We start from the raw sequence: 20,904 nt of genomic DNA on the forward strand, positions 1-20,904 counted from the left end.
CACAGCAGACCACGGGTTTGAATCCAGCCCGTGGTTGCTCTCTGCATGTCATTCCCCTCTCTCAACTCTGCCCCATTTCATCTCTGTCTCTCCACAACTGTCTTCATAAAAAAATGGACATTTCAGTTAAACTAATACAGGGTGAAAACTAATCGGCAAAAAACTATAGTGTACGCTTCTGATGGAGGCACATTTTACTGAGGACACTAATAGGCAGGTGAAGGCTACTCACTGTACATGCACTGACAGTATATCTATAGCCGGTCAAGCCAGGTCAGGTCAATACTCTTTCACAATCAGACAGCATCCACATGGCCACCAGTGTGTCTCTATGGGAGCAATGAACACTTTACTATAAGCACAGAGCTAAATTATTGAGTAGTCTACTGGTGTTTCTAAGTGCACAAATAAGTATATATCCCCATCCAATAGCCTAGAAAAACAGGTAACATAGTGTATAACTTATACAGTTAGATGTCCAAGGTAACATTACATAAAATGGTCACGTTTAGACTTAAAAGGAGGCCTGAATGTCAATGTTTGAGAGTCTGAATAATATCTTTGTATTGTAGGCCTACTGGGGTGCAGGAATACAGAGTGATTTATGGGGGTCAATGGAGCAGTTAACCTCTATGAAAGGATGCAGCCTGCCAGTGTTAACGAAAGACAAGGGGGAGCGGGGGGGGGGGGAGGGGGTGCACACCAGGGGTTTAAGACCAGGGTAAGGATGAACTTGTCCGTGTATTTCACCATGAAAACATAGCCGAACAAAATTGTGTCCAAAGTAGCTCAAAAAAATATAAATAATAAATAAAAATACATCACATTTTAATTCAGCCGTTGTCTCCACTGATTCGAGACAACAGATATACAGGCATATACATAAAAAGCTTGTCGGGTTAGTCTACTGTACCTTGCTGCGTCTCCTCCGCACGCACGTGGGGGACAAAGGGAATCCCGACGCCGTGTGTACGTCTTGTTTAGCGGGACAGAAGAGATGCGCGTCCGTCACCTCATCCAGAAATCCAAAAAAAAACTAAAATGTATTTCAATTTATTTCCGTATATTCGCGAGTACTGCCATCGCCATCCTCTGGTCTGTTTGGATATGTGTGTCCCAAACTCCACACAGCTTCACCCCCTTCGTCCCAAAAACGAAACAGGCAAAACTATCCTCTTGCTTGTCCACTTTTAAGAACACATTTAAGAATTACAACAAGCACAACTGTGCTGCGCTAAATCGTAAGCGGTATAAGCCTGGTCCGTCCCATTCACGAGCTCTTCGCCTTCTCGTGAGTGAGTGTGATGTGTTTCGCGAATCAAATGAATCTCAAACTCGGTGTTTCCCTCCTCCGCCCTCCCTCCCTCTTAGCAGATGAGCCGGTTGGACCAATTGAAAGACAGGATGAGAGAGAGAGTGAGAGGAGGAGAGAGAGAGAGAGAGTGTTTGAGTGTGTGTGTGTGTGTGTGTGTGTGTGTGTGTGTGTGTGTGTGTGTGTGTGTGTGTGTGTGTGTGTGTGTGAGAGAGAGAGAGAGAGAAAGAGAAAGTGTTTGTGTGTGTGTGTGTGTGTGAGAGAGAGAAAGAGAGTGTTTGTGTGCGTGTGTGTTTGCGTGCGTGCGTGAGTGTGTGTGTGTTTGAGAGAGAGAGAGAAAGAGAGAGAGAGAGAAAGAGAGAGAGAGAGAGATAGGGAGAGAGAGAGAGAGAAAGAGAGAGAGAGAGAAAGAGAGAGAGAGAAAGAGAGAGAGAGATGGGGAGAGAGAGAGAGAGAGGGGGGATCAGAACCCTCCCGTTTTGGTGTGTGACTAAAGAGCTGTCAGTTACAGAGTGATTAGATACCAGCAACTAAATCCTCAATGAAACACATTATGTCACTGAGTTTACGTCACTACAAGTTATTGGCTTCATATGGATGGATGGATGGATGGATGGATGGATGGATGGATGGATGGATGGATGGATGGATGGATGGATAAGTAGCCTATATGGATGGATGGATGGATGGATGGATGGATGGATGGATGGATGGATGGATGGATGGATAGATGGATGGATGGATGGATGGATGGATGGATGGATGGATGGATGGATGGATAAGTATATGGATGGATGGATGGATGGATGGATGGATGGATGGATTGACGGATGGATAGATGGACGGATAGATAAATAAATAAATAGATAGATAGATAGATAGATAGATAGATAGATAGATAGATAGATAGATAGATAGATAGATAGATAGATAGATAGATAGATAGATAGATAGATAGATAGATAGATAGACCCCCTCCTACACACACACACACACACACACCCACAGTCTCTTTCCTGAGGTCACAAGCCTTCCAGACTGCACCTGCCCACACAGCTTGTGGTCAGAGGTTCAACAAACATACACCATCTTTATCAACACAAACTGATGGCTCCTCGTAGCTACGTCAATCCAAAGCAATTCAATGTAACTGAACGCATATAATTCAGTGTCAAAAAGCATATGACCAACACAAAATATTCCTGTTTATTCTGTATATATTTGTTCAGTCCTGAGTTCAGTTTAGAGACTATATATAGGAGTAGGATTAAATAAGTGTATACTTCTTCCTGCTCCTTTTCGGGCATGTCACATCAATACAGATCATTTTCTTTCTCTTTTTTTTTCTTCTTTTTGTGTGTCTGTGTCACTAGGCGAGTCTAATCTCCCCTAGCGACAGCAGGAGAATGTTTCTGTTCAAACAAAGATTTGGACACAATGCAACCGCCGCCCAGTGAACACAAATGTTGTTTATACATGTTCTGGCACAAACCACATCGCTGACACTTTCAACCTCTTTCATTTCCGCTATATTTCGTACAAATATTAAATAATTTTTTTTTAAAGCAAGTTTGACAAATTCTCAAAAACACACAAAAAAAAAAAATTAATGAAGTTTTAATTTTTGTTGAAATTTACATATTAAAAAAATTAACAAATAATTAAAAAAATAATTTGAAAAAGAATTACATTTTCTTTTTAATTTAAGAAATAAAAAAAATTATAAAAAATAATTTATCGTTTGTGTCCAAAAAAAAGGAGCAGGAACCTCTTGTGAGAAGTGTCTGTGTTTTTATGTGGGACAGAAGAGGATGACACACAAGGGAGCGCTTGGTTAGCTTAGCATTTAGTTATGCAAATAGAGTGTTTAAAGGGACACTGTGTAATGTGACATCAAGAAAGTTCTACAAAGTTCTAGATTGCAACACTCCCTGGGTAACCCCAACCCTTTCGAATAATAACAGAAGCTACAGTGGCCTTCAAGGACAAGAACAATTCAAAATTTTAAACAATGCACCTGATGACATTCCAACCAACATGGATGCCTCCATAAGACTTGCCTGCTCAATGTAGAAAATGTAATATTAATATTTATAATTCTCCGCTCAGGAGGATAATTCAGATTATTGGCAGAGGTGATTTTACACTAGTGAGGACATATTTATGAATGAGGATATTGATTTAAGCTAATAAATGACTTAAAATGTTACACAGTGCCCCTTTAAAGCTTAAAGCAGTGTGACAATGGAAGAGATGCCCATTTATAAATCCTTCCTTTATTTTACTGCCAATTAATGTGTGTGTGTGTGTGTGTGTGTGTGAGGCGCTGCTTCCTCTATCCCTAAATGGAAACTGAATATGTGTCACTGCTTTTCCGATATCTGTATTCCAAAAAGTGAAATGTGAAAATAAATAAAGCTATGAAAATGTGAATGTGTGTGTGTACGTACATTAGCACATTTTCTAACCAATCTCAAAAAGGGAACACATTCATTTTTTGTAAAACAGTTAGCCGTTTACTAGTTATAAGAAACTTTGGAGTGAGAGAGAATCTTGACAATTTCTTTCCTTCACCTGTTATTACAACACACAGCAGTATGTCTATTTGGCTGTTTATGAAGTCCATGTAGGCCTACTTTATAGGCAGTTACTTTATACCTAAGTAGAGTTTACAACTGGAAGCAAATTTGATAATATTTTCCCTTTATATACACAAAACAATTTTCCCTTTCCTGATTTCAAGATTGATGCCCAAAACACCAAACTGTTTTAAAAACACCACCATTGTAGAGCTTTACAAAAGGCTTTATTTGAGAAAAGTCAAGCACGTGTTAACAAAATATAGTTGATCCAATAACACACGTAACGTGTTGCAACAGCATGAAAATGGCTACATTTGAACTCGATTGGTCACAGAATACTTGATTGTGTAGGTTGCAGTGGTTAAATGTATCTGTTTGTTCTGGCCAATTCTATAAAACAGGTCTATAACAAGATCAGTAAGAAAATACACAATGCAGTTTTGGGGATTGAGTGTGGGTAAGGTGCTCGAGTCCTGCAGGGTTGAATGAGACACCTCATGGTCCTGGGATGGTTGAATGAGACACCTCATGGTCCTTGGATGGTTGAATGAGACACCTCATGGTCCTTGGATGGTTGAATGAGACACCTCATGGTCCTGGGATGGTTGGATGAGACACCTCATGGTCCTTGGATGGTTGAATGAGACACCTCATGGTCCTTGGATGGTTGAATGAGACACCTCATGGTCCTTGGATGGTTGAATGAGACACCTCATGGTCCTGGGATGGCACTAAGTTTTTTGCTGGCAGGAATGGAAAGTGCAAGATTTCTCCAGATCTGTTTTGAAGAGAAAAATACATAAATATGACTTGGGAAAGAGGAGCAGATACAATGTTTATGATGCGTGTGAGAGTGAGAGTGAGAGAGGTAAATCAGTTTAATGACTGAAGTGTTAATCATGATCTTATCGTACAAACCTGGAGTGGAGTCAGTGCACTGTCTGAGTGACGTCATGGCAGTGACATACTCTGGTCCCAAGAACTGGCTGTAGGTTCTTCCAGCTGGAATCTCCTGGAGACACTTGGTCGAGTCCTTAAAGAGGAGGTTCTTCCCCGACTCTGACTGGAACATGTTGAATGAGGGATCGCTTCCACTAGTACCAAACTTGGCCTATAAAAAACAAAAACAAAGATTGAAACCATTTTTTTTTTTTTATTAAACACTCCAAATCAAATTCAATGCAATATTTTGAAATGCAAACAACCAAAATGGTCACTGACCTGCTGGTCCTGGAGAATACGGACCACTTCATCGCGGATCTCCGGACGCGTCACCACGGCATGTGCGGGCACCTTAGCCAGGTGACAGGAGACAAAGTCATTGATTGGCACTGGACTCTTATTGGGGCAGATCAGCTCGTAATCAGCAGACTTCACAGCACTAGCCCAGGCTGGACCATTTCCTATGAAGAAAAGAGGCAGCATGGAAGAATGTTTTAGTTTTGGAAGAAGCAACACAGTTTTATTTGAGATTAAAATGGGCCTGTGTCAGTCTCTCACCATCACTGTTCTCCGGAACTATTGTGTGTTTGATGAAGGCAACGTCACCGGCTCCTTCAACAAGACATCTAGAATGATACACAAAACATAACTCGGGTGATATGAAGACATGAAGTTTACACCCAAAGCAGGGTGCTAAATGGAGAAGCTTGGGGGGTGGGAAGCAAAAGCAAACATAGCACATATTAGCAGTCCTAAACCTTGATAATTTATACAACATATCACAAATGTCAAATTGTGTGCACTGCTGGGTCCTACCTAAAGGCTCCAGCGTAGCCGTAGTACTTCTCCTCAGCACTGGCTTGGCACTTGGACTCGTCTCCAACAGCTTTGCCACTGCCAGCACACTGAGAGCAGAATGAAGAGCTGGGGTCGGAGCCCGGGGCACAGCCACTGCTGAAGAAATTAGCTGAGGAGGTAAGGAGACAGTCAGTCCAGCTTGTTGGCATTACACTTAAGAATTACAATTCTATCCACGTTTGACTCAAGATAAGTCATGCCGGTTATGGTTAGGGAAAGTCTTGTTTGTTCAATAGTTACCGTAGTTTTTCCCTTATATAAACTTGAGGCTTTTCTAGATAAATATCTCACCTTATATGAAAGGCATTGTCCATATGTGCAGTGTAAGTATAAGGACCGCTTTGGCAAAAGCCCTTGGATCACAAGGGGACTACAGAATGCATGCAAAAAGAAGAATAAACTTTATAGAGATTTTATAAAATGTAGGTCAAAAGAAGCAGAAATTAAGTATAAGTTGTATAAAAATAAATTAACAACAATAATGAGAAAAGCGAAAAAAGATTATTTTGGTAGCCTTTTAGAAAAAAACAAAACTGATATAAAAGGAACATGGAATATTTTGAATAGGCTGATTGGGAAAAGTAGGCCTACTTCAGGTCAGGCCGGTATACCACACCATTTCATAGACGAGAATAATAAGAAAATTGAGAACTTAAACGAAGTAGTAAATGAATTTAATTCCTTTTTTGTGAATGTGGGGCCCAAGCTAGCAGAAAATATTGATAAACATAACGCACGGCCACAGGATGGAGGGATAAGGGGGAGTAGAGTACTCCAATCAATGTTTCTTGGAGACATTAATGAAAACAAAATTCTATCCATTGTAAATAAATTAAAAAACAAGACATCTACAGATACGGACGGGTTAGATATGTTCATTGTGAAAAACACCATTGATTGCATTGTTAAACCTTTAAGTTACATATTTAATCTTTCTTTTCAAACAGGAGTTTTCCCTAATAGGATGAAGGTAGCAAAGGTGGTCCCACTTTACAAGGATGGTGATAAGCATATGTTTACAAATTATAGACCAGTTTCGTTATTATCTCAATTTTCTAAAATTCTTGAAAAGATTTTTGTTCAAAAATTAGATGATTTTATTGAAAAGAAGCAGCTGTTGAACGAGAGCCAGTATGGATTCCGTTCTGGGAGATCTACTGCTTCTGCAGTCATGAATATAGTTGAGGACATAGTAAATGCAACTGACAATAAGAAGCATACAATAGGTGTATTTATCGACTTAAAGAAAGCATTCGATACAATAGATCATTCAATTTTGCTATCAAAACTACAATCATATGGTGTGAGAGGAATAGTATTGGATTGGTTAAGTAGTTATTTGAACAAAAGACAACAGTATGTTCAGTATAACGATAACAAATCCAATAATATGCAAATTCTATGTGGGATACCGCAAGGTTCAGTTTTAGGACCGATATTATTTATACTTTACATTAACGACATCTGTGATGTATCTAAGTTACTGAATTTTGTTCTAGTCGCAGATGATACAAACTTTTACCTTTCTGGAAATGATTTAAATGAATTAGTAAAAAGTATGGAACAAGAAATGGTCAAACTAAAGGAATGGTTTGATATTAATAGACTATCTTTAAATTTAAAGAAAACGAAGTTCATGCTTTTCGGTAATAGAAAAAAAGATGAAAGTACTGTACTATCTATAGCAGGAACAATCATTGAACGAGTTAAGGAAATTAGGTTTTTGGGTGTGCTCCTAGATGAAGGGTTGACGTGGAAACCACATATCTCACACATACAGAAAAAAATATCTAAGAGTACTTTTGTATTAAATAAAGTAAAATATGTGTTAGATTATAAGGCATTGAGAACCCTGTATTGTGCGCTAGTGTTGCCCTACATCAGCTACTGTGTGGAGGTGTGGGGAAACACATACCAAAGCAACACAAAGTCACTCTATCTGCTACAAAAGAGAATAATAAGAATTATATTTAAAACTGGTTATAGAGAGCACACAAATATCTTATTTTTTCACTCTAAACTTTTAAAATTTAAAGAATTGGTCGAATTACAGACACTTATTGTTATGTTTAAAGCAAAACATAAAGTACTGCCAGCAAATCTTCAAAATCTGTTTATCCTTATAGAAAATGAAGGAAGAAGAAAAGGACACTTTAAGCATCAAGTTGCAAGGACAACAGCAAAGCAAATGTGTACTTCAGTGGTAGGAGCGAAAGTATGGAATTCTCTGCAACGTGAACTACAGCAATGTACAAATATATTTCAGTTTAAAAAACGATTTAAAGAGAAAACAATGAATTTGTATGAGCACTTATAGAAATAAAAATATTATATATTATTAAATATATTATATATAATATAGAAATAAAAATTTATGATTTCTATATTGATGGTTGTGATCATGGTTTGCTTTGTTTTGTAATCAGTTTCAGATTGATGTTTTGGTTTCTATTTTGTTTCATTTATTATCGTCATGCATTGACATGAGAGTGTTTTTATTTGTTTGTTTGTTTTGAGGGGGCAGGAAATATAAGATATTCTTCACCCTGCCTCCTTTTCGTCATGGTTTTATGGATTGTACATGTGAGAATGTTGAAATGAGTTTTGTTGGAAGACATCCATGGACGAAATAAATATAAATCAAATCAAACTTGACCAGTTGTATCTGGTTGCCTAAACATGAAAACGTTTGTACTTTTGTAAGCAAACAAATTCAATATGTGAACATTTCAGATGCTATGCATTCCAAAAAAACTTTTCCACATTGTGTTCATCGAAAACCTCATCCTGGCTTTCATCACTTTTTTTTTTCTCACGAGTAGAAGTTTTAAGGGAGGAAGCATGCAGTCTCTTACCGAAGTTACAGTCATTAGTCTGTTTGTGGATTTGACCCATGGGGATGTTCCAGCCAGCGGTTCTGCCGAAGCCTGTGTGGCAAGACCTCTTGCCCTTCAGGGTGTCCCAGGTCACCCCTAAACCCTTCTTCACCACAGCAACAGCATAGTAAGAAGAGGCTTGGCCTGCAAGAGGGAAGGCATGGAAGGAAATGGATCAGACGACTATCCGCCAGATCATTATTAGTTGTATTATTGGGTAATTTCAATGTTTTTTAAAAATGTTATCTTACAGCTAAGAGTTACACACACGTGTTAAAGACTAGGAGGGATAACGTTTAATTTACAAATAACTTCCTGATACTTTACATGACATTTCAGTAAAACAGTGTAATTTAGTGCTTGGAAAAATAGACTGTTCAATTGCTACACTTCCATAATTTAATAATGTTTTCACCTGTTTATAACTTAGAATTTCACCCGTTCATAGTGTGTGTATACATATTTTAATTTTACAGTATTAAATTGTCTGTTCCTCTTTATACATTTCTCTTCCTGTTCAAAGGAGCCTGAGACCAAAGAACTTAATTGCCTACGACTGCTCTCATAAAGGTTGTGCGCATATGACAAATAAACAATCTTGGGTAGCTCATATTTTTTTTAAACTTATAATTAGCAACAAATAACGAACATATAAAGTAAAGCTGCATTACAGCTAAAGCGCATATTTTACCATAACGTTTTGGTTCTATTTGGTTGAAAAAGTTTTATTTAATTTAGTCTGGTTAATTACCTCCAGGGCAGCCAGCTGTGGAGAGAGACAAAGACGCAAATGTTACACAAGTTAGAAAAGGGTGAAATAAATCTCAGAATGGTGTGCGATTTTTTTTTCTGTGCTCTGCAGCCTGCATACTGTACCTGCATCATACTGCTCTACCATAGCAGGAACCAGACCACACTTCCCGGCCGTGTACACCTGTCCTCCATCCACTGCCATGGCGTCAGCCTCTTTACGCTACACCCACATAAAGGAGATGAACAGAGAATCAAGAGTGGGGGGAAAAACACACCACAAGTTAGAGGAAATAATTCTCAAGATATTGACAGATTTACATACTTTCTTTTTTTCTAAAGATATTTCTTGGGCATTTTTATGCTTTATTGACAGTGCAGAGAGACAGAGGTGAAATGGGGCAGAGAGGGGAGTGACATGCAGAGAACGACCGCGGGTGGTAATCGAACCCAGGTCTGCTGCTGGGCCCGGCCGGGGAGGGGGACGCCTTACCGACTGAGCTAAAGATTTACATACTTTCAGCGACAAGTTTTTTAAAATTTTTTACCATGATCTTTTTCAGGCACTCGTCAACCGAAGGGGCATTCTGGCATTCAACGGAGGTTCCGTCTGCACCCATGCTGTTGATGCTCCATGTGTCACACTTGGCCGTCTCCGCCCCACCCACAGCGCACCATTTAAGGGCAGTGGAGGGAGCGCCTGGGGCGGCCTCTGGAAGGTGAAGTAAAAAAAACGAACGGACAATGCTGGTGTATTCGGCGCCCAAATACAGGAAGGAGTCGGTGTTAAGGGGCACGCGCACCAGCTCCGTGGTCGAGTCCTTGAACATGAGGTTTTTGGCAGGAGCGTAGGCCGCAGAGGAGAAGAGCTCAAAGTTCTGAGAAAAGAGAGAGAGAAATAAAAGTGAGCAAATTCATTATGCAAGCAATGACAACTAGTGTGAGGTAACAGACCTAAGTTACAATTTTTATTTTTTTTTAAGATATTTTTTGGGCATTTTTCATGCTTTATTTGACAGTGTGAAGAGACAGGTGAAATGGGGCAGAGAGGGGAGTGACATGCAGAGAACGACCGCGGGTGGGAATCGAACCCGGGTCTGCTGCTGGGCCCGGCCCAACTGAGCTAAAGGTGCCCCCATAAGTTACACATTTGAATAGTAATTTTGTTTCATGATTCATACATACACATATTTAGTATTGTACCTGTACTGATTTAAGGCTTTTCCAGATTAAATCGGCCAGCTGTGGGTCCTTGCGGGTGACAACAGCATGAGCTGGTACTCTGGCCAGGTGGCAGGTCGCATAGCTGTCGATAGGCGCTCTGGTGTTATCCTTGCACAGCAGCTCGTATTTTGACTTTTCGGACTCTGAAAATGTGCCACAACAACAAATTAGTTTTTAATCTTCCAATTTCTAATAAATAGCTGATTATTATTCTTATCGAGAGTGACACATATGTCATAAGGAAGATTTTGGCATTTAACCAAAAGGAGACAGATTGTATTTTATACTCTAAAAATATAAAGAGCATGGCTGTTCCTAACTACGAGTCAATAATTCAACACATGAAGAATGGATGATTGTGTGATACTGACGAGGTACAGTGAGATGCTTCACAAAGGCCACGTCTCCAACACCCTCCGCCAGACACCTGTGAAGTAAGTAGACAGGTGCATCAACATCACTGGTACTTCCAATGGAGAGAACGGGTTTAAGAGAGACTCTACTGAGATTTAAAAAAAGAAATAAAATGTGGCTGAGCTGAGGCAGGTTATCATATGTGGGAGATAATTGTGAGGAGGTCGTCAAGAACGAGTACAGTGAGAGTCATAGTAGAAGCGGGAGGGATCAACGGAAGACTGATACTGACTGGAAGGCTCCGTCGTAGTCGTAGAAAGGCTCCTGGTGGGACCTGGAGCAGTCTCCCTTGCACAGCTGACACAGTTTGCTTCCCTTTGCTGCCCCCGGGGCACAGCTGGACTGGAAGAATTCGCTAACGGCTGCAAAACATAAAGAAGATGGGCTGTAGCAAAGATGTTTAGAAATACCGAGTCTTTAGACGCAAACAACTTCAGACAGTTTGACCAGTCACCATGAAGATTATTATTATTTATTTTTTGGGGTATGGACCTTAAGAGTTTTTGTAAAAAAATAAATGTATGAAGCATTGTAGTTGTGCCCCCCTTTACCAGTCTTCATGCTAAGCTCAGCTAAGAAGCTCCTGACCCGACTGCATCTTCATATTCAAAAGGACAAACACGAAAGTGGTATCAATCCTTTCATCTTAATCTCAGCAAAACAAGTGTATTTCCCAAAACATCAAACTATTCCCCCTCCTCCCTGCATGTGTCTACAACCCCTGAATGCACTCAGTGTCCTCTGTAGAAGCTGCAGCTCTGACTAAGGTTAGTGTCCATGATTTATTTTTTATCGTCTTACCTTTGACACAACTGCTACACATGTCACACTGATCAATGGGGGGGGGGGGGGCGCACAAACACGTCATCGTATTTGAGGATTGTGTTAAAGCGGCTACGAGTAACATTTAAATATCTTTTAAACAGCCTCATGTTTCCTCTGATAATCATAAATTACCTTTAACAGCAAACGAGACCATCAGTGCAAAGCAAGACATTTTTTATATAGTTTTTATTACTGCTTTTGGTCTGGTCGCACACCCAATCCGATTTTCGGTTCGCTCGTGCAGGCTCTTTGGTCACATATCCGTATTGGTCGCAGATTTCAGTGTGGCGCAACAACGCAATTTGAGAAGCCTATCCCTCCAGGTGAGGGAAGGGGAGCGGGAGCCTTGTTTGTGAGACAGTTATTTGTCATCATAATGGCTGATAACGGGGCTGAACCATCAAAGAAAAAAAAAAGAGAATGCAATGAAGAAAAGCTAAAAGGGAGAGTGATATAGGCTACGGGCGGGACGAGGGCGTTGCCAAGCAACGTGTATACAATTTCACGAGAGCGAAACTAGACTGCAGTGTTTACTCCTAAATGAATGAGCGGTTGGTACTAACACAAAGTTTGCTTTGCCATTATCTGAAATAGTCATTATTTACATCAACAACACAAACACATTACCTCATCGTGATCCATACTAACTGCCGTCTCTCGTTCATTCGCTTTCTGTGAGGGCACGTCTTTCAGCTCCGAGAGAGTAGTTAGGTGACACTGCTGCATCAACTCATTGCAATCAGGTGTGTGTAGCACTGACTGGCATTAGTTGATGCAGTGTCAAAACCACTTACGGAGCCGAAAAGAGTCCTCACACTTTCAACACACGGACATGCACTATATTGCGCCCTTCTCAGTTCACACTTGCACGAGCTAGAAAACAGCTTTGCGACAGCAGGCGTCGTAAAAATACTACCGCTTTTGTCCAAAGGGGACGCCAACGTGCCATGTTACTCGTAGTGGCTTTAAGCATTAAGTGCAACTCACCCTCCTCCACAGGTTTGTCTTCAATGCCTGCCCACTGGATATAACCCATGGACAACAGAGTTCCTATGGGGATGTTCCAGCCTGCAGATTTTCCCAGACCAGTGTGGCAGGATTTCTTCCCCTGGAGGCCATTGAAGTTAAATCCAGAGTCCTTCTTCACAACGGCAACAGCGTAGTAACAGGTTTCCGAAGCTGGATGCAGACAGAAACAATTGTAAAGCAAAAGAGTTACTAATACCAATACATGCGGCACACACATAACTCTCAATGTCGTCTGTCTCTTAACTAGACAGTTTTTTTTATCTGTGAGCATGAATTCAATAATATGCGACTATGGCTCAGTTGGTAGAGCGGGTCGGCCGATGATCAAAGGGTTGGAGGTTCGATCCCCGCCCTGCCACCTGTGTCATGGCTGTTGTGTCCTTGGGCAAGACACGTCACCCACCTTGCCTCGTGTGAATGTCGATAGTTAGCCTGCTATCGGTGTATGAAAGTGTGTGTGAATGGTAACGTGGGAAAGGAAAACAGGTCTCCCTTGAAAAAGAGTCTGAATGGGATTTACCTGTATAAATAAAGGTTAAAAAAATCAAAAAAATAAGCTTGAGCTAAATAAACCTTGTGCTTCTTTCACCAGAAAAGACGGATAATGGGTTCACTTACAGTTGCCATAGTTCTCAGCAATAATGGGCTGCAGGTCGTAGTTGTTGAGTCCAGCGGTGTAGACGTCCCCGCCATCCAAGGTGATAGCATCTGCCTCACCGGCCTGATTCAGAAAAAAAATAAACAAAATACCAAAAATTGTTAGCAACCATGCAGCATGAGGTTTGATCTCTCCAACAGCTCAACTTGATGTTTAGATATTAATTACATGCAACGGTGGAAAGTTTTTTTGTTGTTGTTCTTCTACATGCATCTACTATTTGGTAGTTATTTCACATGAATGCAAGATTTTACAAACAAAACATATGAAACATGCATTACATATATGGGTAAACTACTATATTGTCCACCTCAACCAGCTAAACATGAAGATGCTGCTCTTATCAATAGTTAAGATAGTATCCCTAAATGTATCATTACAATATTGCGTTACGAGTAATTTTCCTGCTGACACTTTACATAGGCTAGATTTTGTTAATATAACGTTCATGACTTTCCATGTCTTGGGAGTATTTTCCCCATTGTGGCAGTGATTAAAAGGTAAAAGTACATTTACTCAAGCGGGTCTCTATTGAGCACATGTCATTAGGTTTAGGTGCATGCTCTTGATAATATTACTTTGCTTACCCTGATGGCAACGATGCAGTCAATGGTGTTATCTTTCCTCACGCAGGAGAACTCGGGGGCTTTGGCGACGAGGTCCGCACATTTCCGCTGTTCTGCCTCCGACGTCACGCACCACCTCACCCTCTCAGTGGGGGCCGCGAGCACGGTCGCTGCAAGTTGAAAAATGAAAAAGGTTAAGTTTTTATTAAAATCTACGGTGAAAAGTGAAAACCAGTTGTAATGGTGAATGGTGCAGGTTATGGATATGGTCCGATAGCAATAGCTCCGGTTAGCATGAAGACACGGTAGGAAACTTGTGGGATTCTCCTCTTGGTACTTTAATTACACATTGACCATATCAAGCCAGGTCTCTACGGCACTATATCTATTAAGCATACATGCGTTCAGGAACATAGTCCGAGATTCCTGCCTACACCAACTCCTTACAAAATAAAGAATACAAAACGGAGACTTCACTCATAGACCGTGTATAGTTACTCGAAAGAGCGGAGAAGCACATGCTCTTCTTCTTCATGTTCAACATTAGATTCCACAACAAACAAAGGGAGGCGCCACCTAGTGGCGCTACATGTATAAAACCGACTGTTTCACAGTGCAAAATTAAATAAATTAGTAAAAGCCTTTACCGATGCATCCGAATAGCGCCACAAGGATGAGAGTCTTCATGTTGGACCGTGTTGCTTCCAGGTGAGCAGAGTGTGCAGGAGTTCAGCTCGGCGTTTTATAGCAAGGCCCGGCCCTGCGCATGCGCAGTACAGGCAAATGCTAGGGGCGCATCCATCCACAGGGGGTGCCGCTACAAAAGAAAAAAAAAATAAATGAGCTACCAAAACTTTATTTTAATTTATTTTACTAATACTGTTAATACTATAATTTCAAAATATGAGTTAAGCTTAAAATATGACAACTAATGAGGATAGACAAACTCTAAAAAAAATTGCAGCGCCCCCCCCCCCCTCTCCTCCGATAGACTCTTCCAGATTTCTGGCGATCAGCCCAGGCCCCCAGGATGCTGCCTTCTCCGAGCAACCAGCATGGACAAGTGGCCAAACCATTAGTACTGCATGCTGTGAATGGGGCTGGGGGGTGGAGCTTATTTTCATGCTGTCCTGAGGTAGATTTCCCCGTCCACACAATACAAGCGGCGAACAAGATTGTGTCTCCGCAAAATTTTTCTGAATATCAAACATAGGCTCATACTTATCATTAGACCATATACTATTAAAACTGAAGTTTTTTCATTTCAAAACGCCACCTCAAGCGTCTTATTAGCCCAACGGCTTTTAACGGCTTTCAGTTTGTTTTCGAGGGAGGAGGAGGGAGGGGGCAGCCGTGGGCAGCTGAACAGAGTCGTAGTTTAGAACTTATTCACCACTGTTTTACTTTACAAAAACGGAGTGTAATTCAAAGATCACATATAGCGGTTCATCGGGGGGTTAGTGACTTATACGACCATGGTCGGTAAGCAATACAACTTTGCTCGCTAAGACCTTTAGCTTACAATGCTAGATGCTACGGATGCTACAGAACAAGAATGATTCTACATCCGCTACCAGTCCGCTACGTCATTGCTACGCTTGCCGCCCTCTTTCTTGATAGGTCCATAATGCCGCTACGTCATGCTCATGGACCTATCGCCATGAACCATGGACCGCATGAATTTCCGCATATCACTTCCTTGTGGCTTCCCTGCGCCAATGAGCAGTTTCATAGGAATGAATGAGCGCCGTGTTTCAGTCCGGTGTCCATTTCTTTATATGTCCATGGATCAGCCAGGTATCTGAACGGTAACTTCACCGGTCGGAACCGGAAGAAAAGAGCGCACACCATGTCAAAAAGACAAGCTCTCTCGTGCCAAGGGAAGACTGAAAAGGAAAAGAAGAGGAGGAGAAACGTGACAAAGACAGAGGTAGGCCTACAGTGACGTTAATGTGATGAATGAATAGTGTGCTGCATTGTTTTAGCCGTTGTAGGAGCAGTGTGTTAACTTGCTAGCTTACTTTTGGAAGATGGGTAACATTACTCCCAGCTTAAATTCATCAGAGGCATTTAGAAAGATTTTTCAGGTAGCCTACATCCCATAACTTGCCAAAGTTTGCACTGCTTGTAATGGTTATTAGAAAGCTATTCCTTTCCCACTATAATTAATGGTTGTCAACCTTGGGTGTATTGTGTTAGTTTACATCAGTGTTAAAAGTGCACAGTATAATAGCTGTTAATATTGCATGGTCTACCTGAGGCAAGTCAAGTTTATTTGTGAGGCACTTTTCAACACAAGGTAAATCAAAGTGCTATACATAAAGCCATGAGATATCATCAGAAGGCTTGATCCTGATTTAATAAAAAGCAGGAGCAAACTTTTCTGTTTGATTGTACCTTACCTATAGCTTTCCATTAGTTACTGCTTCTCTTCACTCTGGTTGGATGCTAAACTGCATTTCATTTTAATGACAAGAGTTTAATCTTATCTAATTTCCATTTTAAAGCTTTTCACCATGTATTAATATAAATAATGTAACAACATGTATACTTCTCTTCTCTCTTCAGGTTTTCATTTGAAATACTTTGAGCCACCTGTCCTGCAGACATCTTCTCCACCTCAGCACAGCCCAGTGATGCAGCATGAGGAATAAAGGCTTCAGCAATAGACCCAAAGGCAAGAGTAGTCAGGCTATAGCAAGGTGAGGTGAGCTTGTTGAGATATGAAGATGAGGTCTTAACATCTAAATGTAGACAGCTCTCTCTGTTGGAATCAAGTTAAATAGCAGTACAAACCAGAGGTCTCTGTCACTTAATTTTGTAATATAGCTTTTGTGTGGAATTATATTCAATGCAAAGTTATGATTTATTTAAACTATACTTGTAATAGATTATAATTTTAAATTTTAACGTCTGCATTTTTCTGTGCGAATCGTAATATTGTATTCATTGTTTAATGTTATGTCACTTGTTTTGTAATATGGTTTTTATTTTGTGGGTTATTTTCTATCTAAAATAAAATGAAATGTCAAAGACCAAGCTATCCAGTTCTGTGTGAGTGTATGAACAGTGGTGGACCTGACTGCAATGCAATGCAATGGGGGGCACCAGCTAAAATCTTGCCTAGGGCGCCAAATTGGTCAGGGCCGGCCCTGTTCACAAGTATAATTCTCTCAATAAAATGAAGCACAATGTTGACAGCAGTGAGTGGGGTGAGATTTGAATAAGTTTTGTTCTTCTCACCCAGACATATATATACACACACACACACACACACACACACACACACACACACACACACACACACACACACACACACACACACACACACATTTAAACAACTCGCTTTCGAACAGGTAAAGCAAAGTGTTTGACAGTTTATTTTCATTTGTGGTTTTTCATTGTGTGTAAATATTACTTCATTGTTACTGTTTCCACTTGTTTCATTTATTTCATTGTTTATTTTTGCTTACTTTTTCTTTTTCCTTACTTGTTCGAAATATGAGAGAGAGAGTGTGTGTGTGTGTGTGTGTGTGTGTGTGTGTGTGTGTGTGTGTGTGTGTGTGTGTGTGCGTGTGTGTGTGTGTGTGTGTTTGTGTGTGTGAGAGAGATAGAGAGAGAGTGTGTGTGTGAGAGAGAGAGAAAGAGAGAGTGAGTGAGTGTGTGGGTTTTTGGGTGTGTGTGAGAGAGTGAGAATGAGTGTGTTTGTGTGTGTGTGTGTGTGTGTGAGAGAGAGAGAGAGAGAGAGAGAGAGAGAGAGACACAGCGAAAAACATTTGTATTTGTAGTAACAATGTATTTTTGACAAAGAAGTGTTTGAAACCAATGAACCCGGGTCGTGTGTTGTCTCTGTTTCTAGTAGCCGAAGGAAGACCCCTGAGGAAATGCAATTTCATGTTTTTATCTATCTGAGCCTCTGGGCACTTTAGTGAGAAAAACACACACACAGACATATGGACACACACACACAGACATATAGACACACACACACACACAAGCACACACACACACACACATGCATGCACGCATACACAGTCAGACATATAGATACACACACACACACACACACACACACACACACACACACACACACACTCATGCACGCACACACGCAAGCACACACAGACAGACATATAGACACACACACAAGCACACACACACATGCATGCACACATACACAGACAGACATATAGAACCACACACACACACACACACACACACACACACACAGCTATTTAAACCACTCTCTGGCCTGCTGGCTCAAGCTGTACAGACATTGTAAAGCTGGTCTGAGATACAGAAAAAAAACATGTAAAGGAAATATCACATCAGAGATCAGCGTTATATAAAAAAAAATGTGTTCCACAAAGTTATACAGAGGTTCAAAATGACACGGACACAGACACATGATAGACAGATGTGAAAAAGTGAGTCCTAGACTTTGAAGACCGATTGCGTCATAGCGGCGCGCAAAGGCTTGTCCCATTTGGAAGGCTCCTTCATATGCGGCCGAGAAATGCAGCCTTCGTTTCACGGTTTTGAAGGCTGCAACAGATGTATCCTTCGCGGGCCCAACATATCCCAAGATTCATTGCGTTTTTTTCAGAGATGGCATAAAATAAAATAAAAAATAACAAAACAGCAACGTGTTGCTCCATCTTCTAAACTTTTATCTTCCTTTCTTTTTTTCTTGTACTTTTTTTTTCTTTTCGTCTGGTAGGCAACTTCTTTTTCTTTTTTCCTCCGTTGACAGGGCTGTCTCCGTTGGCAGCAATCAGGGTTGCTAGGCAGCACAGGAGCGGCGAATCGTCACGCAAGGTAACGGCTTGTTACGCAAACCGGAAATGCTCGTAAACGGAGACCTGCGGAGACTGTCTCGTTTAACAACGCTCGTTCGGCCTTCGAATCGGCCTTCGCAGGCTATGGCCTTCATAGACCGCGAACAAGGTATTTCGAACAAGTAAAGAAATAGAAAAATTAAACAATAATAAACGATGAAATACATGAAACAAGTGGAAACAGTTACAATGAAGTAACATTTACACACAATGAAAAACCACAAATGAAAATAAACTGTCAATCACTTTGCTTTAAATGTTCGAAAACAAGTTGTTTGAATAGCTTTGTGTGTGTTTGTGTGAGTGTGTGTGTGTGTGTGTGTGTGTGTGTGTGTGAGTGTGTGTGTGTGTGTGTGTGTCTTGTCTTAACCATAGATAGTATGGTCTTAACACTGGCAGTCTGCATCCTTTCAAAGGGGTTAACTGAACCATTGACCCCCATAAATCACACTCTCTTTCTTTCATACAACCTAGTACAATGCAAAGAAAGTCTGTGTGTGTGTGTGTATGTGTGTGTGTGTGTGTGTGTGTGTGTGTGTGTGTGTGTGTGTGTGTGTCTATATGTCTGGGTGAGAATGCTTTACCTGTTCGAAAAGATATGCAGCTCAATTCAATCGTAAAGATACTCATCCTTCATACTGCTTTGAAAGGCTTGATGGATAGATACGCTTACAAGAGATAAATGTGTATCTACTGGGCTGTGAACACCACCTCTATTGAGAAAGGATGAATCTACTAAGGAATATGTGAGTGTGTGTGTGTGTGTGTGTGTGTGTGTGTGTGTGTGTGTGTGTGTGTGTGTCCTCTCGACCCCTTTCCTCCAAAACCACAAATCCCAAGATGTCAGTTTGTGTTGTGTGTAGTTAACGATATGGGTGACATGTTACGTGACATGTTACGTGTGCATGTTATGAGGTTAGTCCAAATAGCGAGTAGTGTGTGACCTTGAGTGTATGTCTGTCTGCACGGTAGGTAAACAAATGGGAAGACTTCCAAGCGTGTGTGTATGTGTGTGTGTGTGTGTGTGTTTGTGTGTGTGTTTCTGTGTTTGTTTGTGTGTGTGTGTGTGTGCATCATAGTCTGTGTTGTTGTTTTTTCTGACAGGGGATTTAATACTTAAGTAACACAACTGTGATTAGCAAAGCATTGCCATCTGGTAGTTTGACAGGGGTGCTGGGACACATGAAAACAAGTACACACACACACACACACACACACACGCTCAGAAAAAAGATGCACACATACACACATGCAAACAAGAACACACACACACACACACACACACACACACACACACACACACACCCATATATCAGCGTGTAATTAATAATTTCAACACAGGAAAATGTCCTTCACTGTCTTCCAGTCCGTATCACAAGTTCACACACACACACACACACACACACACACACACACACAGCACACACACACACACGCATACACACACACACACACACACACACACACACACACAGCACAGCACACTTGACACTGCTTTAATTAAACAAATCTATCTGCTCAGGTGAGAACCAATCATCATGTCTGAAAGGATAAATGTTATGTTCCTAGGCAACACTTTTAGCTCTCTACTCTATTGAATGACAGGTAGCTAATGTTTTACACCTCACACATGAATACACCTGTACGGCTTCTCACACAAAGGCAAGAACAATCCTTTATCCAATAGTTGACAAGCACTCCTTGAAAATGCATTTCCTGCTGAAAATGCGTGTGAATGCTGAAACAGCTTACGCTAAACTGGATAGCTGAGTATGAAGATTTGAAAAAGTTTAAAAAGGTTTATAAAGTTGTTAAAGAGTATAAAGGTCATAATTGTATTAAAGGGGCACTGTGTAACATTTTAAGTAATGTATTAGCTAAAATCAATATCCTCATTCATAAATATGTCCTCAATTGGTGTAAAATCACCTCTGCCAATAATCAGAATTATCCCCCTGAGCGGAGAATTACAAATATTAATATTACATTTTGTACATTGAGCAGGCAAGTCTTATGGAGGCATCCATATT

General features: G+C 40.7%; 1 protein-coding gene across 1 annotated transcript; it reads right to left on the bottom strand.

Annotated features, from left to right (window-relative positions):
* Positions 1-4,558: 4,558 nt before the first annotated feature.
* Positions 4,559-14,739, bottom strand: LOC307254204 (serotransferrin-like). The gene is made up of 15 exons (XM_080032490.1): positions 14,684-14,739; positions 14,058-14,206; positions 13,431-13,533; positions 12,771-12,962; positions 11,191-11,320; positions 10,916-10,971; positions 10,524-10,687; positions 9,869-10,198; positions 9,447-9,543; positions 8,550-8,714; positions 5,653-5,803; positions 5,395-5,462; positions 5,116-5,297; positions 4,813-5,005; positions 4,559-4,672 (listed from the first exon to the last, which is right to left on the bottom strand). The coding sequence occupies exons 1-15, from the start codon at positions 14,721-14,723 to the stop codon at positions 4,626-4,628; spliced, it is 2,067 nt and encodes a 688-aa protein (XP_079888616.1). The 5' UTR covers positions 14,724-14,739; the 3' UTR covers positions 4,559-4,625.
* Between the last annotated feature and the right edge of the window lie 6,165 nt (positions 14,740-20,904).

Source organism: Ammodytes marinus (assembly GCF_949987685.1).
Source record: "Ammodytes marinus genome assembly, chromosome: 8".
NCBI lineage: Eukaryota > Metazoa > Chordata > Actinopteri > Uranoscopiformes > Ammodytidae > Ammodytes > Ammodytes marinus.